This window comes from Heterodontus francisci, chromosome 30, assembly GCF_036365525.1.
Source record: "Heterodontus francisci isolate sHetFra1 chromosome 30, sHetFra1.hap1, whole genome shotgun sequence".
In the NCBI taxonomy this organism is placed as follows: Eukaryota; Metazoa; Chordata; class Chondrichthyes; order Heterodontiformes; family Heterodontidae; genus Heterodontus; species Heterodontus francisci.
The window spans coordinates 42,349,961-42,373,435 of NC_090400.1; the positions used below are offsets into that span (position 1 = coordinate 42,349,961).

The window sequence follows — 23,475 nt, forward strand, 5'->3', positions numbered from 1 at the left end:
TCACTCCCAGGAAGCAGGAGTGTACATTGAAAAACACCTCTGATTTCATTTCACCCAATGACTTGTGGCAGTAGTAACCTTTATCATTGTCATTTTAAAAGCAAAGCAGCAGAATCTATTTATCAAAGCTTGACTAAGGTACTCCATCAATAGATTAAGATTTTCACTATTGCTGGCACAGGCATGACTGGCTGAATGGCCTCTTTCTGGGCTGTATGATTCTGTGATTATCCCAAATAGAACATAGCACTTGGGGAATGGTTTGTGGTGGTATTAATTGACGGTAGTGTGCTTTGGGAGACTAGTTATTGTCTCCTTCAGTCTTCCTATCGAGGAACAGCAGGCCCAGTACCATTGAGTGTATTCTGTCGAATTAGCTTGTATGTGTATTTTATAATTATATTCTGCACTACAGGTTATCACAGCTAATTCTTACTAATCTTCACCTGCTCCTTCATAAATCGTGGGTACATTGATCACTCATTGTGATATACTATTGTGATGTATTTCATAGGGGTATTCCACTCATGAAAGCCACAAGCTTCTATTGGGTAAATGGGAAATCTTGCCAAGACATAATTGAAGCCTGGAATGCTACAGGTCAATTATAACAAGAATTTTGTTTTGCAGGGGATTCATTGTCTATGGACACTTGGCCACAATTGCTTTAATATGCTATTTTGGCTCTTCATTTTGTTTTTCAGACTGTTGATATAGCAGGTGCCTGACTTTGGCACTGTTGTGGCTTCATCCGATTACAGCATTTTGATGTACAATAGTGAAATTGTTTAGTGATTTTCCAATCTCTCATGTGAATAGTTATACATGAATCTGTGTTGCAGTCAGCAAGGAAAGTTTGTCCCCTCACTGCTCCGAGTTTCTCACACTAACGATGCTGCAGAGATTTAGTCCTGTGTGTATTCCAAAATTTATAATGGCTCTTAAGTAAAATTATTTTTTCATTCTGTAAAGTTGAGATAACAGGCAACTGCTCCAAAACAAATTACATCCTGGTTCTGAACAGATGTTGAAGTACTTAGTCCATTCAGAGCATCATTTGTGCCTAGGCACAGCTGTAAAAATGTGGATATATTTTAACACAAAACACTCCAATGCTGAGGGCCAAAAGAAGTTTGAATTTTTTTTTAAACCAATGATCAAATCAACAGTGGAGCAAAGAGAGGAAGGATACATAGAAGGCCAGAGTTAGAACAATCTGAATCGGAAATAGGCCTGGAGAAGATTGCAGAGGATATGATAAGGCTATGGAGATGTTTTAAAACAAGAAGGAACAGTGGCATAGTGGTAATGTTGCTGGATTAGTAATCCAGGGGCCCAGTTTAATACTGCAGTGCCATGGGTTCAAATCTGACCACAGCTGCTGCTGGAATTTAAACTCACTTAATTAAATAAATCTGGAATAAAAAGCTCAACTCAGTGGTTCACTATTGCCCCTTTGGGAAGGAATCTGCTGTCCTTACCTGGTGTATATGTGACCCCAGACCCACAGCAATGTGGTTGACTCTTAACTGCCCTCTGAAATAGTCTAGCTAGCCACTCAGTTGTATCAAACTGCTACAGAAAAGTTGAAAAGGAATAAAACTGGGTGGTCAACCCTGTGAAGTCCTCCTCACTAATGTCTGGGGACTTGTGCCAAAATTGGGAGAGCTGTGCCACAGACTAGCCTGACATAGTCATACTCACCGAATCATAACTTACAGCCAATGTTCCAGACTCCTCCATCACCATTCCTGAGGTGGCAACACAGTGATTATATGCAGGAAGTGGCCCTGGAAATCCTCAACATTGACTCTGGACCCCATGAAATCTCGTGGGCAAGGAAACCCCCTGCTGATTATCGCCTACCACCCTCCATGGGCGGATGAATCTGTGCTGCTCCATGTTGAACACCACTTGGAAGAAGCTCTGAGCAAGGGCACAGAATGTACTCTGGGTGGGGGACTTCAATGTCCATCACCAAGAGTGGCTCGGTAGCACCACTACTGATCAAGTTGGCTGGATCTGCCAGACTGGGCCTGCAGCAGGTGGCGAGGGAACCAACATGAAGGAAAATACGATTTGACCTCGCACTCATCAATCTACCTGTCGCAGATACATCTGTCCATTATAGCATTGGGAGGAGTGGCACCACGTCCCATCTTCACACTGAGGACACCCTCCATCATGTTGTCTGGCACTATCACCTTGCTAAATGGGATAGACCCAGAATAGATCTAGCAGCTCAAAACTGGGCATCCATGAGGTGCTGTGGGCTATCAGCAGCAGAATTCAACCACAATCTGTAATCACATGACCCAGCATATCAAGCCAAGGGATCAACCCTGGTTCAATGAGGAGTGTAGGAGCAGCACCAAGCATACCTAAAAATGAAATGCCAAAATGGTGAAGCTACAACACAGGACTACATGCATGCTAAACAACAGAAGCAGCGAGCGATAGACAGAACAAAGCGATACCCGAACCAACGGATCAGATCAAAGTTCTGCAGTCCTGCCACATCCAGCCATGAGTGGCGGTTGACAATTAAACAGTTAACTAGAGGAGGAGGCTCCACAAACATCCTTATCCTTAATGATGGGGGAGTCCAGTAAGTCAGTGCAAAAGATAAGGCTTAAGCATTTGCAACCGTATTTAGCCAGAAGTGCCGAGTGGCTGATCCATCTTGGCTTCCTCCTGAGGTTCCCAGCATCACAGATGATAGTAATCACCCAATTCAATTCACACCATGTGATATGAAAAAATGGCTGAAGGCACTGGATATTGCAAAGTCTATGGGCCCTGACAAGATCCAGGCTACAGTACTGATGACTTATGCTCCAGAACTGGTTGCACCCCTAGTCAAACTGTTCTAGTACAGCTGCAACACTGGCATCTATCTGGCAATGTGAAAAATTGCCCAGGCATGTCCTGTCCACAAAAAGCAAGACAAATCCAATTTGGCTCCATCAGTCTACTGTCGATCATCATCAAAGTGATTGAAGTTGTCAGTGACAGTGCTATCAAGCGGCACTTACTTAGCAATAACCTGCTCACCTTTTGGGTTTTGGCAGGAGCAGTCAGCTCCGGACCTCCTTTACAACCATGGTCCAAACATGAATTCCAGAGGTGAGGTGAGAGTGACTGCCCTTGCCAATAGGGCAGCATTTGACCGAGTGTGGCATCAAGGAGACTTGGCAAAATTGAAGTCAATTGGAATTGGGGGAAAACTCGCCACTGGTTGGAGTCATGCCTAGCACAAGGGAAGATGGTTGTGGTTATTGGAGGTCAATCATCTCAGCTGCAGGACAGCGGGAGGAGGACACTACCCTGAGGAACTCCTGCAGCAACCATCTCCAGCTGCTTTATTAATTACCTTCCCTCCCTTATAAGGTCAGAAGTGGGGATGTTCGCTGCAGGTTGTACAGTGTTCAGTGTCATTTGTGACTCCTCAGACACTGAAGCAGTCAGTGCCTGCATGCAGCAAGACCTGGAAACATTCAGGCTTGGAATGATAAATGGCAAGTAACATTTGTGCCACACAAGTGCCAGGCAATGAACAACTTCAACAAGAGAGAATCTATCTATCTCCCTTGACATTCAATGGCATTACCATTGCTGAATCCCCCACTATCAACATCCTGGGGGTTACCATTGACCAGAAACTTAACTGGAGCAGTTGCATAAATACTGTGGTGACAAGAGCCGGATAGAGTCTGGGAATTCTGCAGCGAGTAACTCAACTGACTGCCCAATGCCTGTCCACCATCTACAAGGTACAATTCAGGAGTGTGATGGAATACTCTCCACTTGCCTGGATGGGTGCAGCGCCAACAACACTCAAGAAACTTGACACCATCCAGGACAAAGCAACCCGTTTGATCGGCACCCAACACCATCTTTAACATTCATTCCCTTCACCACTGACGCACAGTGGCAGCAGTGTGCACCATCTACAAGATGTCTCCTTTGACAGCACCTTCCAAACCTGCAAGCTCTACCACCTAAAAGCACAATGGCAGCAGATGTATGGGAATACCACCACCTGCAAGTTCCCCTCCAAGTCACACAGCATCCTGAATTGGAACTATATCATGGTTCCTTCAGTGTTGCTGGGTCAAAAACCTGGAACTCCCTTCCCAACAGCACTGTGGGTATATCTACACCACATGGACTGCAGTGTTTCAAGAAGGCAGCTCACCACCACCTTCTCAAGGGCAATTAGGGATAGGCAACAAACATGGCCTTGCCAGCAACACTTGCATCCCATGAATGAATAAAAGAAAAGCAGAATTTTGAAAGTAAATGACTGGAGGATGGGGAGCCAATGGAGCTTGACAAGAATAGGATGATGCGTGGGTTGGCCTTAGTACATGATGGAATGTGGCTGTGGAATTTTGCATGATTTGGAGTTTGTACAGGGTGAAGGTTGGGAGGCTGGCAACCAGTATGCTTAAGAGAAGCTGAGCTTGCAAATGAGTGAAAATTCTGTCCCTAATTTCCCCATTGCCCCAAGGTTGAAACATTTGCGGCATCATAGAACTAATTGTAGTCTGTATTTTAAAAATGGCAGCAAAAAGAGCTGATATACTTGTTAGGCTGCAGCGAAAAGTTGGCAGCTAAGAAGATAAAGTGCCACCGGGCGGTGTGGGCATGCAGGGGCTGAAATTCATCTTGGGCAGTTGCCCAAAGCAGGCAATAGCAATTCAGAAATCTGTTTTACACTCTGCCTGATTTCCTTTTCTACTAATGTAAATTTAGAATGGGCTGCTGATTTACGATCACTCTTTTACACTACTACCCAGGACAAACTTCAGCCTTTTGTAAAAACAAAACAGTGAGAGGCAAAGTTTATATTTGGTTGGGAGGAGTTTTGTGTGCTGTATAAACACCACAGATTAGTTGTGATGAATGTCCTGTTTCTCTGCTGTATATTCCATATAATATTTATGAAAGAATTTATAGCATTATAGGGTTTTTTTTTACCCTCTTACTATTGGCTTCCAAATTTCATATTATCCACACAGATGAAGATCATAACATAAACTTATCCTTAGATTCTGAATCAAAATGCTTTGATTTTAAGGAGGCTGACTAAAAACTCCTGCTGAAACAATAATCAGAGCCAAATCAAATTTTAGTTAATTGTTATCAGTTGCCAATCAGAGATGTACCTGAATAAATGTTTGAATTGTCTCCTCCCTTAAGCAAACTGCCTGGCAGTTGAATAATGCTAACCACTTTGTAGTTAGTCAATTAAGCTTAAACATGTTTTCTGTGGGTGAAGCAGGTTTTTAACAAGTGCTAAAGCAACTTGGATTTTGCCTAGGTTGCTTCAACTATTAAACTTTTTAGATTTTTGTAATGCTACATTGAGCAATTTGCTCAACAGTGAATCCATAGCCTGAAAGTTCATTTAGGCTTAGAATGGTATTTTGAAGTGTTAGTTAATTATCTAGAGGTGGAATTATGTACCATCTTAAATATTTTGAGTTGCGAGATAGCTTCTAGCAACACCTGAGAGTACAAGATTTGCTTTATTCCGTTTTTTCAGAAAAGTTCACTTTTGCAGAAACTGATGAGCCTCTTGCTTATGCATTGAAGGATAGGCATTGCACCTCATGGTTATCACCTATGATTCAGTGGGTAGAATTCTCATATCTGAGTCAGAAGGTTGAGGGTTCAAATCCTACTGCAGGCCTTGAGCGCAGTAATTTAGGCTGGCACTCCAATGCAGTACTGAGGGAGTGCTGCACTGTTGGAAATGCTGCCTTTCAGATGAGATGTTAAACCAAGGCCTGGTCTGCCCTCTTGGGTGGATGTAAAAGATGCCATGGCAGTATTTTGAAGAAGACCAGGGAGTTAGCCCAGTGTCCTGGCCAATATTGATTCCTCAATCAACATCACAAAAACAGATTATCTGGTTGTTATCACATTGCAGTTTGTAGGAGTTTGCTGTGTGCATATTAGCTGCCGAGTTTCCCACAACAGTGACTACACTTCCAAAGTGCTTTACAGCCAATGAATTACTTTTTAGACGTTCTGTGATTGTGAAAGAAGCTACATAAATGCAAGTCTTTTATTTTCTTTACCACTGTGATGACTGTTCAGTGGGCTGAGACTCCATTTCACTGATCTAAGAGGGATCCATGCATTTGTGGATGGATGGTGTGTTGCCTCCCTGGTGCCAGGGTCCGGGATGTCACTGAACGGCTGCAGGGCATCCTGAAGGGGGAGGGTGATAAGGCAGAGGTCATTTTACATATTGGTACCAATGACATAGGTAGAAAGAGGGATGAGGTCTTGCATCAAGAATTCAGGGAGTTAGGCAGTAGACTAAAATGCAGGACCTCTCGGGTTGTAATCTCTGGATTACTCCCAGTGCCACGTGCTGGCAAGTATAGAAATAGGAGAATAGCACAGATGAATGCGTGGCTTAAGAGCTGGTGCAGGAGGGAGGGCTTTAGATTCCTGGACCACTGGGACCATTTCTGGGGAAGGTGGGACCTGTACAAGCGGGACGGTCTACATCTGAACCAGAGGGGGACTAACATCCTTGCTGGCGGGTTTGCTAGTGCTGTTGGGAGGAGTTTAAACTAGTTTGGCAGGGGGAGGGGACGCAGACTCCTAGCAGAATAGGGACACAGCTAAGCACAGGAAAGCAAACAAGTCAGAGGGAATACAGCGGAAGTAAGTTTCAAGGGAGTAAGACCAGGATGGAAGGCCTCTACTTTAATGCCAGGAGTATTGCAGGTAAAACGGATGAGTTAAGGGCAATGATTGACACGTGGAATTGTGATATAGTAGCCATCACGGAGACATGGTTGAGGGAGAGGCAGGATTGGCAGCTCAATATCCCGGGATATTGAATCTTTAGGCGAGACAGAGGAGGGGGTAAAAGAGGAGGGGGCATTGCAATATTAGTTAAGGGGTCAGTTACTGCTGTAAGGAGAGATGATATCTTGGAGGGGGCATCAAATGAAGCTTTATGGGTAGAGTTTAGGAATAAAAAAGGGACAGCCACATTGCTAGGTGTTTATTATAGACCCCAGTTGTCAGCGGGAAATTGAGGAGCAAATATGTGCGCAATTTGCAGAGGTGTGTAAAAATAATAGGGTAATTATATTAGGTGATTTCAACTTTCCCAACATTAATTGGGATAGTCATCGTGTTAAGGGCTTAGATGGAGTGGAGTTCTTAAAATGTATATATGAAAACATTTTAGCCCAATATGTAGAGGATCCAACAAGGGAGGGTGCAGCTCTGGACCTAATTCTGGGCAATGAAGCCGGACAGGTGGTTGATGTATTGGTGGGGGAGCATTTTGGTGATAGTGACCATAACATGGTACAATTTAAGCTTGTTATGGAGAAAGTTGCAAAGAAAAGGTTTTGGATTGGGGGAGAGTGAATTTTAGTAAAATAAGGCAGGATCTGGCCAAGGTAGACTGGAAAGAGTTACTTGTCGGGAAATCTACAGAAGAGCAGTGGGGGGCATTCAAAAAGGAAATGGGGAGGGTACAGGCCCAACATGTTCCCTCTAGGGTAATAGGTAGGAGCAACAAGACCAGAGAACCATGGATGACCAGAAACATTCAGGGTATGATGAGAAGGAAAAGAGAGGCTTTTAGCAAATACAAGGAGAGCAAATCAATGGCAGCATTAGTGGAATATAGAAAGTGTAGGATGGAGCTTAAGAAAGCAATTAGGAGAGCAAAGAGGGGATATGAGAAAGCTCCGGCTGGTAAAAGTAGGGAAAATCCCAAGATATTCTATAAGTATATCAATGGGAAGAGGATAACCAGGGAAAGAGCAGGACCCACTAGGGACCAAAGGGGAAATTTGTGGGTGGAGCCAGAGGACATTGGTAGGGTGTTGAATGAATACTTCACGTCTGTCTTCACCCAAGAGAATGAGGATGTAGATTTGGAACTTAGAAAGAGAGACTGTGAGGTTCTTGAGCAAATTGTCATAGGGAGTGACAAGTTATTGGAGGTTTTGGAAGGCTTAAAAGTGGACAAATCTCCAGGTCCAGACGATTTGTGTCCCAGGATGCTGTGGGAGGCGAGGGTGGAGATTGCAGGGGCTCTGACCCTAATTTTTAATTCCTCTCTGGCCACAGGGGAGGTGCCAGAGGACTGGAGAACAGCTAATGTGGTCCCACTATTTAAGAAAGGTTGTAGAGATAAGCCAGGGAACTACAGACCAGTGAGTCTCACGTCAGTGGTAGGGGAACTATTGGAGAAAATTCTGAAGGAGAGAATCTATCTCCACTTGGAGAGGCAAAATTTGATTAGGAATAGTCAGCATGGCTTTGTCAGAGGGAGGTCATGCCGAACAAATTTGATTGAATCTTTTGAGCATGTGACCAGGTGTGTAGGTGAGGTTAGTTCAGTTGATGTGGTTTACATGGATTTCAGCACAGCCTTTGACAAGGTCCCACATGGGAGACTTATCAAGAAAGCAAATGCACATGGGATACAAGGTAACTTGATAAGGTGGATTCAAAATTGGCTTAGCTGTAGGAGACAGAGAGTGATGACAGACGGCTGTTTTAGTGACTGGAAGCCAGTGTCCAGTGGCGTACCACAGGGATCTGTGCTGGGTCCCCTATTGTTTGTCATTTATATAAACGACATAGATGACTATGTGGGGGGTAGGATCAGTAAGTTCGCAGATGATACAAAGATTGGCCGAGTGGTTAACAGTGAGGTGGAATGTCTTAGGTTACAGGAAGATATAGACGGGATGGTCAAATGGGCAGAAAAGTGGCAGATGGAATTTAATGCTGAAAAGTGTGAGGTGATACACTTTGGAAGGAGTAATGTGACACGGAAGTATTCAATGAATGGCCTAACACTGGGAAGTTCCGAGGAACAAAGGGACCTTGGCGTGTTTGTCCATAGATCTCTGAAGGCAGAAGGGCAGGTTAATAGGGTGGTGAAAAAGGCATATGGGACACTTGCCTTTATCAATCGAGGCATAGATTACAAAAGCAGGGAGGTCATGTTGGAGTTGTATAGAACTTTGGTAAGGCCACAGCTGGAGTACTGTGTGCAATTCTGGTCGCCACATTATAGGAAGGATGTGATTGCATTTGAGGGGGTGCAGAGGCGATTCACCAGGATGTTGCCTGGAGTGGAACATTTAAGCTATGAAGAGAAGTTGGATAGCCTTGGGTTGTTTTCACTGGAGCAGAGAAGACTGAGGGGTGACCTGATCGAGGTGTACAAGATTATGAGGGGCATGGACAGGGTGGATAGGGAGCAGCTGTTCCCTTTAGTTGAAGGGTCAGTTACGAGGGGACACAAGTTTAAGGTGAGGGGCGGGAGGTTTAAGGGGGACTTGAGGAAGAACTTTTTTACCCAGAGGGTGGTGACGGTCTGGAATGCCCTGCCTGGGAGGGTGGTAGATGCAGGTTGCCTCACATCCTTTAAAAAGTACCTGGATGAGCACTTGGCACGTAATAACATTCAAGGGTATGGGCCAAGTGCTGGCAAATGGGATTAGGTAGACAGGTCAGGTGTTTTAATGCATCGGTGTAGACTCGATGGGCCGAAGGGCCTCTTCTGCACTGTACTAATCTGTGATTCTGTGATTTGTGGTCTGTCTTTCTCTCAGACAGAAACACACACACGCATGAATGTAACAAACAAATGTATACAGGGTGAGCTATGTACCTATGGTCTGAATAAGAAGCTTGCTATATTTTAAAAGTATGAACATTCTCAGCTTATGAGGCTTAACGAGAAAAGATGAGCTAATATGCAAAGAGGTAATAAATTGTGTTTTTATTATTTTTCAGAACCAATGGGTGCAGGGAAATTGATTATATATTGCTCACTCATATATTTCATACAAATAAACCAGTTCATGTTTTGAAGCTCTTTCTTTTCTCAGTACAGCTTAGTAAATCAAGAAGAATTCACCCAGTGACACATTACATTTTAGTAGCCAATATGCAGAGTAAAGGTTCTCTGTTACGATCAATGAATTGTATCATTGATTAACTAGATAATGGGCAGAAAAGGTGCACTCCAGATTATAGGGGACGTGAGCTTCATTTATGGGAGTAACAATTAATGCTGAAATTACCTTTCCTAAAAAAAAAAGCAAAAATTGTGCCAGCATTAAATAACACAACACTATACTAAAATTTAGACAAATAATTCTGGTGACAGTCTATATCTGAGCATTAAACTGTCTTTTCACATTACAACAGCCTGCTTTGTATTTTTACCATTTCTATTTTTATGAAACTCAAAACAACAATCCTTTTAACTTTTAGAATTCTGAAATCCAGGTGAGGCAGGAGATGAGACGAGGAGGAACCATTCTAATTGACAGGGCTAAGTGTTTCCAGCATCCTAACTACAATGCACCGATTTCAATCCCAGATGAATTAACTTGCCTCCATTACTTTTTTTCTTCTTCGTTCATGGGATGTGAGCAGCGCTGGCAAGGTCAACATTTGTTGCCCATCCCCGATTGCCCTTGCAAAGGTGATGTTGAGCTGCCGTCTTGAACCGCTGCAGTCCATGTGGTGTACATACACCCACAGTGCAGTTAGGGAGAGAATTCCAGGATTTTGACCCAGAGACAGTGAAGGAATGGCAATATAGTTCCTAGTCAGGATGGTGTGCGACTTGGAGGGAAACTTGCAGATAATGGTGTTCCTATGCATCTGCTACCCTTGTTCTTCCAGCGATTGAAGGTCGTGGATTTGAAAGGTGCTGTCAAAGAAGACTTGGTGTGTTGCTGCAGTGTATCTTGTATATGGTACACACTGCTGCCACTGTGCACCAGTGATGGAGGGAGTGAATGTTTAAGGTGGTGGATGGGGTGCTGATCAAGCAAGCTGCTTTGTCCTGGATGGTGCTGAGCTTCTTGAGTGTTATTGGTGCTGCGCTCATCCAGGCAAGTGGAAAGTATTCCATCACAGTCCTGACTTGCACTTTGTAGATGTTGGACAGGCTTTGAGGAGTCAGAAGGTGCGCTACTCATCACAGAATTCCCAGCCTCTAGCCTGCTCTTGTAGCCACAGTTCAGTTTCTGGTCAATGGTAACCTGCAGATTATTGATGGTGAGGAATTCAGCGATGGTAATGTCATTGACATCAAGGGGATGGTTAGATTCTCTTGCTGAAGATAGTACTTGTGTGGTGTGTTTGTTACTTGCCACTTAACAGCCCAAGTCTGAATATTGTCCGGGCCTTGCTGCATGCGGGCACAGACTGCTTCAGTATCTGAGGAGTTGTGCATGGTACTGAACACTGTGTAATAATCAGTGAACATCTCCACTTTTGACATTATGATGGAGGGAAGGTCATTGATGAAGCAGCTGAAGATGGTTGAGCCTAGGACGCGACCCTGAGGAACTCCTGCAGTGATGTTCTGGGACTGAGAGGATTGGCCTTCAATAACCAAAAAGGAGCAAGCTTCAGCTGTGAGTCAGCCTATTAGAATGTGTGTGATGCCTCTTCTTGGAGGAGAGAGAATGGGGGAAGGTAAAACCAGCACTGTTTGGCCCACAATACCTACTGGTAGTCATTACTTAATGGCATTAATTAATAATTCAAAGGCTCAATTAAACCTGTCCTGGAATTCAGCTGAAGGAGTATGTTGAGTAGTAACCACCTTGTAGAGGAAGGGGAATGCGATATTGTAAGTAAAAACTATCCTGGGAACCTTGGTACTGACGTCAATGATCATTTTGTTGCAAATTTATGTTTGAAAATATTATTGTAATTTGTGACCTTTATTTTCATTGCAGTCGCCAAGTACTTCAGGTTCACCGATCGCACGGACTGGAGGACTTGGGTGGCATCAGCTGGCAGTTAGCACTTTGCCTGTTCTTTATATTTGTTGTGGTGTATTTCAGTATTTGGAAAGGTGTAAAGACTTCTGGAAAGGTAGGTGGAGCTAAATCATGTGAAAGAGAGAATGTTGGCTTGTCCTTGTCAATAATGCATCAGGAGTCTACTATTGTCCAGGCAAAAATGGCGTACCTATTGCTACCTTGGTAAATTAAATATACAGTAATACACTGAATAACTGGATACAGGGCTAGCAATTAACAAGATCAGTGTTGCTTTTGAACATTCCTTTTATGGGCCTTGGTTCAGATGTTTTGGTCCACTCTACTAATTTACTTGGTGAGATTTGGCACATTTAGAAGCGACATCTTTAATTTTTGATTCTCACATTGCTATTCTAATAGCACATGTGGACATCGACACCTGAAGTTGTGCAGATTCTCCTTTAAAGAATATCTAAAAAATTATTAATTCTGTTCAGTGAAGCAAATCATTAGAAATCTACGGACAACAGGTGCATTTGTTCTGTATAATCATCTCCGAGACCAAAAATAGTGTTATTAAGCAGTTATTGTTTTCAATAAACTGGGAACATTTATAGAAACTGATTCAGGTAACAGCCCTGTAGAAAGAATACTTGCTACCTTTTCTTCCAGAGGTTCCCATTTCTTTTGCTGCCAGAAGATCCTCATGTTTCTGTTTTGCACTGCTTTCCTATCACATCAGTGGTGTAATTTCTTGGAATAAAAACAAGAAATGCTGGAAATACTCAGTGGGTCTGGCAGCATCTGTGGAGAGAGAAGCAGAGTTAACGTTTCAGGTCTGTGACCCTCCTTCAGAACTAGCAAATATTAGAAATGTGAAAGGTTTTAAGCAAGTAAAGCAGGGGTGGGGCAAGAGATAACAAAGGAGAAGGTGTAGATAGGACAAGGTCACAGAGAATAACCAACCAGAAGGGCATGGAGCAAAGGCAAACAATATGTTAATGGTGTGTTGAAAGACAAAGCATTAGTACAGATAGGGTGTTAACGGACTGAAAACTGAAAAGCCGCAAGTACAAACATGAAAAAAAAATAGTGGGTAAGCAAACTGAACAAACTAAGATGAAATAAAATAAACACAAAAAATATATTTAAAAAAAAGAAAAAATAACTAAAAATAAAAGTAAAATGGGGGGCCCGTCATGCTCTGAAATTATTGAACTCAATGTTCAGTCCGGTAGGCTGTAGTGTGCCTAATCGATAAATGAGATGCTGTTCCTCGAGCTTGCATTGATGTTCACTGGAACACTGCAGCAATCCCAGGATAGAGATGTGAGCATGAGAGCAGGGGGGAGTGTTGAAATGGCAATCAACCGGAAGCTCGGGGTCATGCTTTCGGACTGAGCGGAGATGTTCCGCAAAGCGGTCACCCAGTCTGCGTTTGGTCTCCCTACTGTAGAGGAGACCACATTGTGAGCAGCGAATACAGTACACCACATTGAAAGAGGTACATGTAAATCGCTGCTTCACCTGAAAGGAGTGTTTGGAGCCTGGGATAGTGAGGAGAGAGGAGGTAAATGGGCAGGTATTACACCTCCTGCGATTGCAAGGGAAGGTGCCGTGGGAAGGGGACGAGGTGGTGGGGGTAATGGAGGAGTGGACCAGGGTGTGACGGAGGGAATGATCCCTTCGGAATGCTGATGGGAAGGGAGGGGAAGATGCGTTTGGTAGTGGCATCATGCTGGAGGTGGCGGAAATGGCGGAGGATGATCCTTTGGATATGGAGGCTGATGGGGTGGAAAGTGAGGACAAGGGGAACCCTGTCGCGGTTCTGTGAGGGAGGGGAAAGGGTGAGGGTAGAGGTGTGGGAAATGGGCCGGACACGGTTGAGGGCCCTGTCAACCACAGTGGGGGGGAATCCTCGGTTGAGGAAAAAGGAAGACATATCAGAAGCGCTGTCATGGAAGGTAGCATCATCAGAGCAGATGAAGAAACTGGGAGAATGGAATGGAGTCCTTACAGGAGGCAGGGTGTGAAGAAGTGTAGTTGAGGTAGCTGTGGGAGTCGGTGTAATTTCTTGGACTTGATCAGGGTTGATATAATCAGCAGAGACTTTAAGTTCAACAGTCCCCAATGTCTAATTCTAAGTGTATGATTTCAACAGTGACATCTATTGTATTATCTCTTTCTAGACTAATACAAACAAAGCTGAAGGGCAGGTATAAAGGTTTAGAACGCAGAGCTTTAATGGAGACTTGCTGTTGCTTCAGCTTACACGTGCTAACTGACTGTGATATTGCATCACTTCCTGTGATATACATATTAGCATAAACATATATTTAAATGATTATATTTAACATACTAACAAATACAGTATCTCAACAACATCCCCTCCCCAGAAGAGGTCCAAAGCTCAGTCTTTCTGGTCACTGCAGATGCTCAGACTGTTTTGTAGGGACCAACTCTGCCGTTGATTCTCTGACAATTCCGGTCTCTGTTTGTCACTTACTCAAATATGCACCAACCTAGATCTACAACATACTTGACCCTATCTGTTGTGCAGTAGTGTTGACTGTGCCTCCAGTAAATTCATATCATGATTACAAATGACCATGGATCTTGGCTGTTCACAGCAACACTTAATTTGGCTAGACCAAATTAATCTGGATTTGGACTCAAGTAACTTCATTTTATGTTTCTTTGAAATTGCCATCTTTGGCCCAAAACATGCTTTCTATTTCCAGAAAAACAAAACCTTAAGTGAAACTATATGAAAATGATCCCATGGGAATTGTAATTTATTAACAGAGGCAGATCATATGTTGAAAATCTTGGACTCCTGATCAGAGATGGAACTAACACTTCATTGCGATTGCTAAAGTTTGGTTTCCCTTTTTATGCCGAATACTTATTTTCCATTTTTAAGTCTACAATATCAATCATGGAGAACCTCTCTTCTGCATCTGCCTCAAGTTGACATTTATGATGCTTTCATTTGCCCCACTCGCAACTATTTTATTACCAAATTTCCAAATCTTTTCAATTTTGTTTTAAATATTTTATCACTAGGCATCCAATTCTGTTTAAAAATGCTGCAAAAATGTCAATTTTAAATTCACTTCCATATATTTCTCCAGTTCCATTAAGTTCTGTACAAAAAAAATTCCCAAGTTAGCCACACAAATATCTCCATTGTAAAGTTATTAAGCAGGATGAATGTACACTACTGGTAATCCAATTTTTATTGAAACTTGAATAATCACATGCTTGAAATAGTTGTTGCAATTCAAATTTTAGTTGTTTGAAAAGGCTGATATTCACAAAGTGACAAAGGGAAAAACTCCCATTTACCTAGTGTCTTTCATGACTCGGGAAGCTCTAAAGTGCAGAAGTGCTGCAAAACAGTTCAAACTCAGGATCTTGTTCTGGAGTTTGATCTTGGCGGAGTTGGGGATGTGGTGCAAAGCCTCTGCTTGCACCAAATAAGACCATTGGCACAGGATGGGGTAGACCTGGGGTCAGAAATTTCCTGCATCTGGAGATATCACATCAATGACCTCTGAAGGACCAGGCAGTGAAACCAAGTATGTAGGCTTCTGAATAGTGGATGTGGGGACCGCCTTGGAATCCAGGCCAGATATATGAAAGCACACTTTTTAACAGCAGATTTCTAGGCATACTCCTTACAAAAAGGACCATGGGGACAGCCCTAATTTTCCGAAGTTGAGGTGTTGTGGGGTGGCACTGTAAGGGCCCAGTCCTCCCCTCTGCTGTATCATGTCTGGTGAGATTGGAGGGGTTGGGGGTAAAAGAGGAAACCTGGATTTAATCTCCATGTCATTGAGGACCTGACCTCGGTTCGATGTTATGGATAGTCTTCAAAACCCAGGCACCTTGATATTGGTGGAGGAAGAATTCGTCAGAAGAAGTCATTCCAGGGCATTTGCAGACATTATATCAGATAGTAAATTGCACTGTTACTCTGGAAAACTATTTAACCAGCGGGAGTTGAACAAGGAGGCACAGATTCAAATGAGCAATAGGCAACATTAGGATTGATATCATCAGGTTCTTTTCACAGTTCAGTTTGACTTTTGAGCAGAGTGGTGGATACATGAAACCCTGGTATCATTTTGGAAACCGTTGGATGAGGATGAAGGGGATTGCAGGGTTTTTCTGGATGAATGAATTCCGGTGGGCCAGTTGGCCTTTTGTCAACTTGTGACTGTTATCCAGCTCCTCTTGGTAGCCAGTTCAGAGTGGCACTGGCTGCTTCCTGGAGCAGGATGTGCTGTCTTGCCTGTAGCTGGTGTCCCAACAATGTTCTGACCTTGACTCTAATGGTGTAAATGAGTCCCCTGCCAAGAGATGGCCACAGTCAGACTTTTATTTGTGCTGCAGAACAAGATTCAAAGGTCACCCATGCTTTGAAAAATGAACTCGTGTCCTGCGCTGCTGCCCTGTTCTGAGGCAGCATGAATTACAGTCCGTGTCTGCACTGAAGCATGCATTCAAAGAATTCTAATTCCCAGGAACCCTGTCCCCCAGCTAAACAAAGCACTGCTCCCACCAGTACAGTGGGACCTGCACCAGCATGGACAATATAATCAAGTTATAAATGATTCTGGTCAACTGGGAAGTTTCACAGCAGTGAGTCTGTTCAGTTGCAATATTTCGGGCACACACACAGAAAGCATGTTGCCTTTTTATTTTTAAAACTGCCTATATTTTTTATTGCTTCTGCAGGTTGTGTGGGTAACAGCCACTCTCCCCTATATTGTACTGTTTATTCTCTTGGTGCGGGGTGCCACTCTGCCTGGGGCATGGCGAGGAGTCCTCTTCTACCTTAAGCCTGAATGGAGCAAACTGCTTACCACCCAGGTGAGTCAGCCAGGGCCAGACTGGCCCTAACTTTCATACTGCTGGTTTACTACTTTTCAGATCCTCTGTGACCTACCTGGCAGCCACGGTATGTCACTGCATAATCTCTGTGGTTCAATGACTAAAGACTGTTGAAACACTATAAAATTAACTGTGCTATACAATACTTGTATAATGATGACTTTGGAACCATGACACTGACAGAGCATTGTATCAAGTTTCTTTCAGTGAAAGAGACATAAGCAATGTGCATTGTATCAGGGTGTGGTAGTAACATAGAATGCCCCTGTAGGAAAAAAGTGAAATCTCCCACTCTCAAAACTTCTTTCCCTCCTCAACCTCTGTCTGTATTTTCTTCTCTCCTGAAGGAGTTGATTTATGCTGTGGTGTAGTTCCACAAGCATCAACTGCCACTTCTCTCCAACTGGTACCTCACCCGAATGGTCAATCTTCATATGTGATGCTGGAGACTGAGGTGACTTGACTGTGGAGAAACTGACATGCTTATTCACGTTTTTCCAGAAATTCAGGTTATCTCACTAAATTCCCTCGCGCACAACAGAATCTCTTTTCCCTCATATCTCCCCATTTCTTGAATGCATTGACTATTACTGAAGTACTGTTCTGTGGTACTTTGTCCAAGTGGCAATTAGTTTGGAGACCAGTTACCAGTGGTGTCCTATAGGGATTGCTGTTGGGACCTTTTCTCTTTATTTAATAAATATAAATACATTCAGAGGACTCTCTGTGCTGCTTGTCTGCACTGAGTGCTGCTGGAGGGCACAAAGTGTGAAGAAGGGAGTTTGGTAAGTGAGGGAGTTCGGTGAGGAGGGGACCTATAAATTAATTAAGAGAAAATAAATTTTATTAAATTAACACAATATAGATGGCAGGACAGGTGATGAGACGTAGCTGCAGTATATGGGAACTCCTGGATGCCACGGCAATCCATGGCAGACGTGTCCGTAGTAAGTGCCTGCGGCTTGAGGAGCTTCGGCTCAGATTCGTTGAGCTGGAGGTCAGGCTGCAGAACTGATGCATCAGGGAGGGGGAAAGTTACCTGGACGCTTTGTTCCAGAAGGCAGTCCCACTCCTTAGGATAGGGTCATCTGTTTTGGTCAATGGTCAGGGACAGGAGGGTGTGACTGCAAGTCAGGTAGGTAAGGGGATCGGGAAGGTGGGAGTGGAGGAGCCTCAGCCCTTGCAGTTGAGCAACAAGTTTGTGGTTCTTGCAGCTTGTATGGACAAGAGCGAGGGCTGTAGTGTGGATGAGCAGACTGACCATGGCACCATGGTACAGGAAGCTGTTCAAGTGAGGGGAGCAAAAAGGTAAGTAACGGTAGTAGGGGCAGTATAGTGAGGGGGATTGGCACTCTTCTCTGCAGCAAAGAGCGAAAGTCCAGAAGGCTGTGTTGCCTGCCTGTTGCCAGGGTTTGGGACATCTGCTCAGGGCTGGAGAGGAACCTACAGTGGGGGGAGGAGGATCTAGTAGTCGTGGTCCATGTAGGTACCAACAACATAGGCTGGACAAGGAAAGAGGTTCTGCATAGTCCGTTTGAAGAGCTAGGCACCAAATTAAGAAGCAGAATCTCCAAAGGTAATAATTTCTGGATTATTACCTGAGCCATGTGCAAATTGCAGTAGGGCAAATAAGATTAGAGAAATGAATGTGTGGCTCAAAGACTGGTGTGGTAGAAGTGGGTTCTGGTTCATGGGGCACTGACACCAGTACTGGGAAAAGTGGGGCCTGTACCATTGGGACGGTCTACACCTGAACTGTGCTGGGATCGGTGTTCTAGCAAGTTGCATAACTAGGGAAGTAGAGAGGGTTTTAAACTAAATAGTGGGAGCAAGGGATCAAATTTGGGAAAAATGTGGTAAATCAGAGAGTAGAGATGAGGCAAGAGAGAAAGGTATTAATATGGGAAAAGATAAATAGACCATGACAGGAAGGGACAGTGATTACAAATCAAAGAGTAAATCAGCAGGCAAGGCTAGAGGTTACAAAATAATAAAAGGACAGAACTAAAGGCCCTGTATCTGAATGCACGTAGCATTCGAAACAAAACAGATGAACTGATCGTGCAAAGAAATAAGTACGATCTGATAGCCATTACAGAGACGTGGCTGCAGGATGGCATAGATTGGGACCTGAATATTGAAGGATACTGAATATTTAGGAAGCTAGGAAAAGGTGGAGTGGTGGCTCTGTTAATTAATGATGGTATTAGCACATTGGAGAGGGTTGACCTAAGTTCAGGAAACCAGGATGTAGAAGCGGTTTGGATCGAGATAAGAAATGATAAAGGCAAGAAGTCACTTGTGGGAGTATTGTACAGGCCCCCTAACAGTAACCACATGGTAGGACAGGGTATAAAGGAAGAAATAATGGGTGCTTGTCAGAAAGATATGGTGATAATCATGGGGTATTTTAATCTACATATAGTTAGGGAAAATCAGATGGACAAAAGTCACCTAGATGAGGAGTTCATAGAGTGTTTTCCAGATAGTTTCTTAGAATAGCATGTTCTGGAGCCAACCAGAGAGCAGGCTATACGAGACCTGGTATTGTGCAATGAGATAGGATTAATTAATGATCTCATAGTGAAGGCGACTCAAGGCAGCAGCGATTATAATATGATTGAATTTTGCATTCATTTTGAGGGAGAGAAGAGTGGGTATAAGACTAATATTTTAAACTTAAATAAGGGCAATTATGAGGACATGAAAGCAGAGCCAGAAAAAGTGAACTGGCAAAGTAGGTTAAGGAATAGGTCAGTAGAGATGCAGTGGCAGACATTTAAGGGGATATTTCAGGAAACACAGAATAGATACATTCCAATGAGAAAGTAAAATTCTAAGGGGAGGACCCACCATCCGTGGTTAACTAAAAAAGTTACAGATAGTATCAAACTTAAAGAAAAAGCAAATAATTGCGCAAAGATGGGTGGCAGGTCGGAAGATTGGACAGAATATAAAAAGCAACAAAGAACGACTAAAAGATTAATAAGGAGGAAAAAATTAGAGTACGAGAGGTCATAGCAAGAGTTTCTGTGGATATTTAAAAAAGAAGAGAGTTAACAAAGTGAACTTTGGTCCTATAGAAAGTGAGTCTGGGGAATTAATTAGGGAAAATAAGGAGACGACAGATTTTGCATCGGTCTTTACCATAGAGGATACAAGTAACATCCCAGAAATAGCTGAAAATCAGGAATTGGAAGAGAGGGAGGGGCTCAAGAAAAGTACAATCACCAGGAAAGTGGTAATGAGCAATTTTTTGGAGCTGCGGGCTGACGAGTCCCCCGGTCCTGATGGATTTCATCATAGGGTCGTAAAAGAAGTGGCTAGTGAGATAGTTGATGCGTTAGTTTTGATTCTCCAAAATTCCCTAGATTCTGGGAAGTTTCCATTAAATTAGGAGGGAGACCGAAAGCAGGAAACTACAGGCCAGTTAGCTTAACATCTGTCGCAGGGAAAATGTTAGAAGCTATTATTAAAGACATTTCCACAGGGCACTTAGAAAACTTCAAGGTAATCGGGCAGAGTCAACATGGTTTTGTGAAAGGGAAATCATGTTTAATCAATTTATTGGAGTTCTTTGAAAACGTAGCATGTGCTATGGATAAACGGGAACTGGTGGATATATTGTACTTAGATTTCCAGAAGGCATTTGATAAGGTACCACATCAAAGGTTATTGAAAAAATAAAAGCTCATGGTGTAGGGGGTAACATTTTGGCATGGATAGAAGATTGGCTAGCTAACAAAAAACAGAAAGTAGGCATAAATGGGTCATTTTCTGGTTGGCAAGATGTAACGAGTGGTATGCCACAGGGATCTGTGCTGGGGCCTCAACTTTTTACAATTTATATAAGTGACTTGGATGAAGGGACCGAAGGTTTGGTTGCTAAATTTGTTGAAGACAGAAAGATAGGTAGGAGAGTAACTTGTGAAGAGGACATAAGGAGGCTACAAAGAGATATAGATAGATTAAGTGAGTGGGAAAAGATCTGGCAAATGGAGAGTAATGCGGGAAAATGTGAAATTTTCCATTTTGGCAGGAAGAATAAAAAAGAAGCATATTATCTAAATGGTGAGAGATTGCAGAGCTCTGAGATGCAGAGGGATCTGGGTGTTCTAATGCATGATTTGCAAAAGGTTAGTATACAGGTACGGCAAGTAATTAGGAAAGCTAATAGAATGTTATCATTTATTACGAGGGGAATTGAATACAAAACTAGGGAGGTTATGCTTCTGTTATACAGGGCATTGGTGAGACCGCATCTGGAGTACTGTGTACCATACTGGTCTCCTTATTTAAGAACGCATGGAAGCAGTTCAGAGAAAGTTTACTAGACTAATATGGAATGGGTGATTTGTCTAATGAGGCAAGGTTGGACAGGCTAGGCTTGCATCCGCTGGAACTTAGAAGAGTAAGAGGTGACTTGATTGAAACATATAAGATCCTGAGGGGTCTTGACTGGGTGGATGTGGAAAGGATGTTTCCCCTTGTGGGAGAATCTAGAACTAGGGGTCACTGTTTAAAAATAGGGGGTCACCCATTTAAGACAGAGATGAGGAGAAATTTTTTCTCTCAGAGGGTCGTGAGTCTTTGGAATTTTCTTCCTCAAAAGGTGGCGGAGGCAGAGTCTTTGAGTATTTTTAAGAAAGAGGTAGATAGATTCTTGATAAGCAAGGGGGTGAAAGGTTATTGGGGGTAGGCGGGAATGTGGAGTTGAGGTTACAATCCGATCAACCATGATTTTATTGAATGGGGGAGCAGGCTCAAGGGGCCGAGTGGCCTACTCCTGCTCCTAATTCGTATGTTCATTCATGACCTAAATGTAGGTGTTCCAGAAATGATTTGCAGTTTGCGAATGATACCAAGATGCGTGCAAGTGTTAGAATTGTAGATGGTGCTCAACTACTGCGAACAGAACTCAGTGTGTTGGGGAAATGAGGCTGTGTTGGGCAAACTATGTTTAACTTAGAAATATATGGTGTGTTATACATGTGGGAAATTCCAGAGCTAAATTATACATACACCCTGCATGGACAGAATTAAAGCCATTGGTGAAAGAAAGAGATCTGCACCATGGTTTAAATCAATCTCTGAAGGTTCATGTCCAATGCCGTGAAGTATAGCTAAAACCAACCTAATTCTCGGTTGTATTGACAGGACAGTTCACTATAAAAGAAATTGTCGTTTTACAACGCCTTGGTTAGGCTTCAGTTAAAACAGTTTTGCTCTCTTCACATGGTGAGGGATATTGAGGCTTTGGAAACTGTGCAGAAGAGGGCCACAAGATTAATTCACAGTATAACATACCTTAGTTATCCAGATGGCTGGGTCTGTTTACTTTAGAAAAGCTGGGATTTTGGGAACAATTTGATGAAGATTTATAAAATATGAAAGAAATAGACTGTATTTATGCAGACCAAGTGTTTTAACTGGATAGGTCAAGGAGGTCTATGTCTCATTCTTACAAGTGAGGGCATAACAACATTAGATGTTAGGCAGTTTTTCATTTCTCAGAGAATAATGTATGTGGAATAGATTTCCAGCTCATGTGATGGGTGCTGATTTGCTGTATTCCTTCAAGCGAGAGCTGGAACTGTTTCTGTTTGGGGCAAATACAATAGCTAGCTACCCTGTAATATAAATCAGGGCTAATATGATCTGCTGGACTAGTTTCAGTTGTCTTGGAGGGTTGAAGAGGAATGTTCCACTTTTTATACCTGCCCCCCCCCCTAATCAGCCTGGGTATTAAATCTTTTTTTCACTTCTACCAGCAGATTACATGGCTGAGTGGGTAGGGAATGCCTGTATTGTGATGCATAAGGTATCGCAACTATATGGGACAGGTTGGATGGACCAATGGGTCTTTTCCTGTCTGTAACTTTTGTACGTTTGGATTATTTATGTGCCAGCAGGCAATTTGACTGTGGAGGTCATGACAGCCAAGCCTAATCCTCTTCTTCCCTGACATCCACTCAGAAAAGATCACCAACATAATCCCTTTAATTCAGTTCTTAAAGGGAACTGAGTACCGACATATCTTTAATGGTCAGATTGCAATAACACACAAATTTTGTCCTGGAACAGGCGTAAGATTTTCATGTATTTGGGGATGTTGACTAGTCCTGGACCCACAAGGTACAGACTCTGGTAATCTTATGTCAAAATAGAGAATTTATTAAGCATAGCAATGATTTACAATGCAATACTTAATGTCAGTCGTTACAGAGTGAAAACTTCGGTTCTTGCTTCCCGAGTCGCTGTGGCACAGTCTTCTCTCCAAGTGTTCTGTTGACTGTAGTCTAAATTCTTCATGTTTGTGTGCATTGATGTTTCTCAACCTCCTTCTTTTATCCTTCTCCATAGCTTCCTTCAAATCATATTAGTTCATATTCCAACATAGCTTATGATTGGTCAGAGTTGATGTCATTACTCATAAATTATCTCTCTCTCTGCAAGCAGGTACACATTAACAAATGGTTCCTGCTTATTTTAACAAGTTCTTACCAAAGTTTACAATAATCCATATTAATTATCTTATCTCAAGGCCATTTCTGCTATTGTACTACAATAGACATACTAAGCTGAATTTTATTCGGGCGCCATGCTCCATGATGGTGCCCTTTGAACTCGGCGGGGTGCCTGCATTCAGGATATTTCACGCGGGGGCTCATTTAAATAGTGGGGGCGGTGCACCTTCCCCCGATGACGTGTAGGGGCGGCCTCTGTGTCCCCGGCAATGGCGTCCGGCACCACCGGGCAGGTGCTGGCACCATTTTTAAAG

At 43.1% G+C, this 23,475-nt stretch overlaps 1 protein-coding gene across 5 annotated transcripts in view; it reads left to right on the forward strand.

Annotated features, from left to right (window-relative positions):
* Window positions 1–23,475, forward strand: part of slc6a4a (solute carrier family 6 member 4a) — a 58,814-nt gene that overhangs the window by 12,695 nt on the left and 22,644 nt on the right. For all 5 annotated transcript variants that reach the window (XM_068010438.1, XM_068010440.1, XM_068010436.1 and 2 more), the window contains exons 5-6: window positions 11,769–11,907; window positions 16,539–16,673. In XM_068010438.1, the coding sequence (XP_067866539.1) occupies window positions 11,769–11,907; window positions 16,539–16,673 (274 nt within the window). The remainder of the gene's footprint in view (window positions 1–11,768; window positions 11,908–16,538; window positions 16,674–23,475) is intronic.